The sequence below is a fragment of the Athene cunicularia genome (assembly GCF_003259725.1).
Source record: "Athene cunicularia isolate RWA chromosome 25 unlocalized genomic scaffold, athCun1 chr25_part1, whole genome shotgun sequence".
NCBI classification, from domain to species: Eukaryota; Metazoa; Chordata; class Aves; order Strigiformes; family Strigidae; genus Athene; species Athene cunicularia.
The window spans coordinates 1,159,748-1,166,868 of record NW_020799134.1 but is presented as its reverse complement, the minus strand read 5'-3'; the positions used below and the strand labels follow the sequence as shown (position 1 = coordinate 1,166,868).

The 7,121-nt window shown below is 54.6% G+C and overlaps 1 protein-coding gene across 1 annotated transcript in view; it reads right to left on the bottom strand.

The window, feature by feature from the left end:
* Window positions 1-3,402: 3,402 nt before the first annotated feature.
* RUSC1 (RUN and SH3 domain containing 1) overlaps window positions 3,403-7,121 on the bottom strand; it is a 4,194-nt gene continuing 475 nt past the window's right edge. Inside the window, 8 exon segments of the mRNA XM_026863926.1 lie at window positions 3,403-4,098; window positions 4,826-4,951; window positions 5,223-5,449; window positions 5,452-6,152; window positions 6,155-6,241; window positions 6,493-6,539; window positions 6,639-6,744; window positions 6,840-7,062. Coding sequence (XP_026719727.1) covers window positions 3,930-4,098; window positions 4,826-4,951; window positions 5,223-5,449; window positions 5,452-6,152; window positions 6,155-6,241; window positions 6,493-6,539; window positions 6,639-6,744; window positions 6,840-7,062 — 1,686 coding nt within the window. The 3' untranslated portion in view covers window positions 3,403-3,929.

Sequence of the window (7,121 nt, the reverse complement as noted above, 5' to 3'; positions counted from 1 at the left end):
CTCTGCCACAGCCACCGGGGGGGCTCTGGCAGAGGGAGGGGGTGGCCGCCGTACGCTGCCCCTTTACAATGGCTTTGCTTTTTTGTCTTTCAGACGTACATATGCATATACAGTCCTGTTTTAGATGTTCTTATAAGAAAACCAGTTTTTAATGTGCCAAGTTGTATATATCTGCTGCGTGGATGTAAAGCAATACAGTAGTTACATGTTCCTTTTTAATGGACCAAGCTTGTCCTAATGTACATTCTTGTTATTATTATAATTATTTTACTCTTAGTGGAACATGACTCATTCCATTAACTTTTATGTGTTGATTTAAAAAGAAAAAAAAAAAAGAAAGGAAAAAACCCTTTGAGAAAAAATATTTTATTAAAAAAAAAAAGAAATAAGAAAATAGTTTGGAATATTTTCTTACTGTAGAGAAGCACTGTACAGTACCAGGAACCCTGAGTATAAAATACTCGTGCGTGTAGTAGGAATATCGCATGTCCAAAATCTTGAGTTGTCTCATTTAGTTTAAAACAGAAATCATTGTCTCAAATGGTGTTAAACACTAAAAAGTTTTTAAAAAATAAAGTGCGTACAGAAGCGAGACACTAGCTCTGTCATTTTATCTTTCTTTTGTTGAAAGACTAAACAAAATGTTTTTTAGACAATCAAATGTTAGGTAAGTGCAAAGAATTGTTTTTCTTACTGGTGTAGAAATTAATGACTTTTTTTATTTTTCGGTTATTTTATAATAATGAGAAGACCAGTGTGTCACCAGGATCGCTGTTTTAAGACCAGGAAGCACTACATTATTGCAAATAGATATGAACTCTTAGTCTGCATGGGTGTAGGCTGTGTGATTGCTGAAAATAAATGCTGCTAATATATTTCCTTTTTACAAAGCATATCTAAATAGATCATTGTTTTGATGTTAATCTTTGTAAATTATGTATTACCAATTTTAACATTGGATGTAATTGCATAAAAAGCCTGCATCTCAATCCTGAGAGAGTCTAGTATTAAATGGAAAAATCTTTTCCTATTGATGACTTGTGGGGTTTTCTTTGACATGTCTTTGATTTTCTTTTCTTGCCTCTTTGTCTCAACCGCTCCTGTCATGTTCTGACTCTCTTACAGCCACGTTTCCAGGGGGGCTTGCCCCATCTCTTTTGGGTGATGGCGTTTTGTGAGGATTTAATTTGATGCTGATGGGTCTCCTGGTCAGACCATGGCAGGAGGGATGCTGGCAGCGTGCGTGCAGAGAGAGGAGCAGCAGCACAAACAAGCCCTGTTTGGTAGTTGGAGGGTGTGTACCCGTGATCATATATGATGGCAGGTTGGTACATGAAACATTAAATCTACAAATTTAGTGACTATTCCCAGAATATCATCCCCGGGGACGCGGCGCTGTCCCCTCCCACGCCTGCCCAGAGAGCAGGTGGGTTCTGTGGCCACGGGGGGTGCGTGTCCTGGGGCAGAGCAACTTCCCCCACCGGTGCTGGAGCAGCGTGGGCTCAGGCTGTCACTGCCCCTGACTGTCCCCACTGCCAGAAAGTGGAGCTGTTGGGGGCTCTCAGCCCGCCCCGTGCCTCCGGGCTCACGGCGGGACCCTGAGGAGCACAGACATTGAGAACTTGGTGCCCTCAGCCTTGCTGAGGCTTCATCAACCTCCTGCTCCCTCCAGTACCCGCAGCCAAGGTTGGCACTGGTGAGACACAGGCCTTGCCAATCTTCTAGGTTTTAAACTTCCTCTGGTTCAAAAGTGGTTTCTGGGAATAAATTTGGTAACTATTTGCATTAGTCACTTGGGAATGAAACAGCTTCTTGATGATCCCCTTTAACTTCATGTTTCCTTTTTCCATTTCCTACCCTCAATCTCTGTGGTCATTAAAATGCCATGCTTGACCCGTACACTTGTCTTCCTTTTAAAGTAGAGTCACCAAGCCAAGGATTGTAGTGGTTTATTTATTTTTTTTAAAGTTGAAAATGTACCTGGATTCAACTCCTGCTGGTTTGACCCCATTTCAGAGTGCCAGAGGCAGCTGTGGAATTCAATCAAACCTACTTAAGGCAAGCCAAATAATATTCCAATTAAGATATAATATCCCTTGTCTGAGAGCAAAAATTCCAGAGAGAAAATGGAAATGAGAACAGAATAAAGAGAGCTGCTTTATCCTTGAAGTATGGCCTGTTGAAGCATGGTCTCCTTTGCCACTGAAACAGTTAAAGTTAGAAGGATGAAATGTGGTTCTTGGCCCACAGGAGAGAGCACTGGCCCAAAAGTTGTCCTTAAAACAAGCTGCTATTGCCTTGTGGCCCTTTGTGGGACCCTGCACTATGTCCATGTCTTTTTTTTTTTTTTTTTTTTTTTTTTTTTTTTACTGGGGAACCCAGTACAAAATATCAAGTGTGGTATGAAATCACAAACCCTGAGAAAAACTTGAAAAAAAATACAAGCCATCCACCCCCTACTGAAATCCTGTGACTTGGTAAAGAGATTAATTTAAATAATTAACTAAAGGTATGTGTACCTTTACCCATGCTGTGCAGCTTCCCTCTCGCGGTGTGATGGGCCTTTCCCAGGGTTGTTCCTGGCTCTGGGTGGCTGCAGCCGCTTCTTCCTACACGGTGTAGGAGACTGGGCCCCTTCTGCGGGGTGACACTGCCTTACTGGGCTCTGGCTGCTCCCTGGTGCTGCTGCTCTGGGCCCCAGCACACCCTGGCACATGCTGGCTTCCCCCACAAGAGATTTCCCAGACTCATCCGGGTTGGAAAAGCCCCTGAAGCTCCTCCAGCCCAACCACGAACCTCCCCCTGACCCTTCCCAACTCCCCCAGATCCCTCAGCGCTGGCTCAGCCCGACTCTTCAACCCCTCCAGGGATCCCGGGGACTCCCCCCTGCCCTGGGCAGCCCATTCCAACGCCCAACAGCCCCTTCTGCACAGAAATCCTTCCTCAGAGCCAGCCTGACCCTGCCCTGGGCAGCTTGAGGCCATTCCCTCGGGGCCTGGCGCTGGGGCCTTGGCTCCAGAGACTCATCCCCCCTCTCTGCCCCCTCCTGGCAGGGAGTTGCCGAGGGCCAGGAGGTCTCCCCTCAGCCTCCTCTTCTCCAGACTGAACCCCCCCAGTTCCCCCAGCCGCTCCCCAGCAGACCTGTGCTCCAGACCCTGCCCCAGCTCCGTTGCCCTTCTCTGGCCACGCTCGAGTCATTCAATGGCCTTTTTGGGGTGAGGGGCCCAAAACTGAACCCAGGAATCGAGGGGCGGCCTCCCCAGTGCCGAGCCCAGGGCTCAGATTCCTTTCCTGTCCCTGCTGGCCATCTGCTGCTGATAGATTTACCCAACCCCAGCCCAGGCCACCCAGGCAGGGGCCACATGGCCATTTCCAGCCCCATGATCCATTCACACAATCAGACACATGAGTCACAACCTTTATTTCCAACTTTTTCCCCTTGGAATAAGCTCGTTCCTGTGGTTACAACTATTTACAGAGTGCTGGGACTGTGCAGCAGCAGCTGGGGCTGGCCTGGGCCCCCAGCCCCGGGGCAGAGCAGGGCACGTGTTGGTGGCAGCAGTGGCAGGACATGACAGCACAGAGACGACACAGGAGCGAGTAGGGCTCGGGGCCAGGGGCCTTCCCTCCCCTGGCACAGGCGTGGGCAGCAGCTGAGAAACACAAGCCAGAGCAGTTCCCAAAGGGCAGCCACGGTGAAACGCCAGCAGGGCTGCGGGGCCAGGCGCAGCAGTGGCTCACGGGGTGCACCCACGGTAGACGGTAACGTCACACGAACGAGCAGCAGCAACGGCACCGGGACAGGGTCCCCTGCAGTGCTGCCACCCCCGAAGGTGGTGAAGCCGTGGCAGGAGCCCGCCTTGTCCTTCCCAGGGGGCAGCACCTGCTTCAGCAAGCTCAGCTGCTTCCTCAGGTCTCCTCCCGCCTCCTCACAAAATTAGGGACGTGTAACCAACAGGAACTAGGCCAGTGCTGTTTCCATGGCAGCAGCGGATCCAGTCTTCATCCACTGTGGAGAGCAGCTGCAGGATGTCCCCTTTTTGGAAGCTCAGGTGACCGTCAGCAGTGCCCAGGTGGTCACACAGCGCCCGAACTGCCCTGCACAACAAACACCATCGGGGGTTCACCCCCTGGACCCCGGGTACCACCCAGAGAGCTCCCACAGGGCTGGGAGAGGTTCTGAAGTTCACGTGCGGAGCCAGCAACCCCCCTCCTCAGGCAGCCACCGTCTGAGGATGGATGTCACTGAGAAGCCACATGACAAAACCCTGCTGCAGAACTGACCCTGGGGCAGCAGCAGAGTGGGAGCAGCTCTTGTGCAGAAGTGGTGGGGAGATTGAGGTGAGGGCCAGGAGCGGGCTGGGAAGAAGGGAGGTGGCCAAACGGGGCATGGGGTGGCCACTCGCCCGTCGCACTCGCTTGGCCAGACACTGCACGAGCACAGAGAGACCACGGCAGCTCCTCTGACCTGCGGCAGTTTGGTCAGAGCTGACACGTGGTGGCTCCAAACGAGCTGCTGTGAATCCAGAAAACCCACAGGAGAGAAAATGTTCAAAATTCCTCCAAAAAACGTCTGCAAAGAACAACTGACCCCAGCTGAGCAGACACACAGGTTCACCCAAAGCTCAGGAGGAGATGGCGGAATCCCTGGGGCAGGGATGGGACAGTCAAGGTCCAGTTAGCAACGAGGATTGGTGCAAGCCCCTCCTTAGGGACGCTTGTAGGATACCCAAGCCACGTCTGAAAACAGCCCCTGCTTCTCCCCTCCCCAAGAAAAAACCACCACCAGGTCTCCAGCCCCCACCACCGCGGTGCCCTGCGTCACCTGTGGCTCTGGGGAGAGGCCGACACTTTCCTCTCGGGTTCCGGCACACGCGTCTTCTCGGACGCCAGCCCCTTCACCACCGCGGCCAGGACGCGCGCGCTGGGGGACAGCCAGCTGGAAGGTCTCCTGCACAAAGCAAAGGAAGCCACAGGCTCATCTGGGAAGCCTCTTCCCACCCATCCTGCTCAGACTATTCTGGTGATGCAGGAGCTGGCGAGGGCCCTATCAAGCCCCACCGAGCCTCCACCTCCACGTTCTAAAGGACAGATGCGGTGCAATGGCAGCAGCACTGCTAGTCCTGGGAGCACAGAACCTGGATAACAGGCTGTACAGGACACCCCGTGAGCCCCAGGGTGTGCCTGGGGGAAAAAACCCTTCCTGCCCCGCTGGGCCTTACCTGGACTTGGCTGAGGTGGTGTCAGGATTGGGAGGGAAGCTCCTGGCAGAGGGGCTGGTGGCTCCAAAGAGCCGGCCCAGCCAGCTGCCCTTGTCAGGACCAGGAGGACCACCCGCCTCTGGGTCAGAAGGTGCTGCCCGATCCCCATTCGGACGAGGCTCTGGGGAAACAGGCAGGAGTTTTTCTCCAGCAATGGGATCATCTGGCTTGGTGGGTGCTCCAGCTCCAGCAGCAGGACGAGGTCTTCAGGGGAAGAGGTTCCAGAGGTGTCAGCACTGCTAGTGGCCTTTGGACTGGGGAGTTCAGGGACAGCTTTGGTCTGAAGAAGCTGCAGCTCCGTGCCTCTAGGCTCATTCATGGATGTTTGAGATCGAGCAGCCTGCCCAGGGCTGGACTCCCCCGCAGCCGTCCGCAGCTTTGTCCACCAGATGAAGGGGACCTTTTCCTTGCTAGGAGCAGCATAAATCCTGGAGGCCTGGCTCAGCTGGCCCCACCAACCACTGAGGCCAGCCCCGGCATCCTGAGGGCCTGCCTCAGACCTGGGGGTCTCCGGGGAGCCATCAGCTCCCAGGAAAGCCCGACTGAGCTGGTCGCCCCATCGCAGCACATGCTGGAGGGTCTGCTGCAGGGCAGCCCCCACCTGGGGAGCAGGGACCAGCCCACGCGCAGCAGCTTGGGCCTGGGACCTTGTGCTGCCCTCAGCACTGGCTGCCCGCCCCAGCGCATCGGGGATCTCCTCTTCCAGGCTGGCCCCTCCAGCGCCGCTTTGGCCCCCCCGAGCAGGCTGCACAGCCCCCCGAGCCTGAGCAGAGTGACGGGCAGGAGACAGGGGTGACTCCAGCCGACGGGACAAAGGTCTTACGTCCATGGAGAGGTGGTGGTGTTCAAAGAGCAGGTCAAGGTGGAACGTCAGCACCGAGAGGGGCTGATGAGCAGCAGCAGTTCATCGGCGAGGTGAGGAAAAGGGCCTTGGCTCAGGGCAAAGAAGGCCGTGGGTGAGTACAGCACAGAGATGACACCTACAAGACACGGACAGTGCTGAACGGATGCAAAATGCCCTGCCCTTGCCCACCCCCACAACCCAGGGCAGCCGGTCTGTCCCAGCAGGTCAGACAACCTTCTGCTGTATTAAAGATGCACCATGGAAAACGATGCCCTTCTCCACTATGGAAACCCCAGCCAAGCATTGTGGGTGCAACGGGTATGGGATTATCACCCTGGCAAGTAGGAAAGGACGTGGGAGGGGAGCTTCTAGGCACTGTGTCCTTACCTGGGCTCTTCTGCAGCTGAGAGATCCACAGCTCCAGCTGCTTAATGCTAAACAAGACAAAGGGAACCCAAGTTAGAGCTCCTGGGGCTCTGTTCCAACCTGCCATCACAGCCAGGACAGCCTGGGCCAGCTGGGCCAATACTCACTTCAAAAGGCCGAGGATAAAGGCGTGAAACTTCTGTCTGGTGCTGCTGAGAGGGGCCAGCCCGGCCACGTGCCAGCACAGGGAGTGGAGCGAGCGGGTGTTGGGGCCTGTGGAAACACAGCTCAGAGTCACGGCTCTGGGCACACGTCCCCCCTGCCTGGGCACCTTGAGGTGCCAACAGCTCCATGTTCCTCACACCAACCTGTCTTCACGGAGGCTTCCACCACGCTCCAGGGGGAATTTTTCCTCTGGCCTGTGATAACATCCTTCTGGAAGGGCTTCAGCCCGTCCTCCACCAAGGCATAGAGCGCAGGGCAGAGGGTGTGCAGCAGCAGGTAACCCACGTCAGGGCTGAGCCGGCTGTCCCCCAGCTGGGCCTGCAGCAGGGCGGCACGAGGAGGGGAGAGGGAGAGGAAAGGCAGCACCTAACCCCGAGTCTGCAAGGCAGGATGGTGGGATCCTGCCCCTGGAGCTCCCAAAGCCC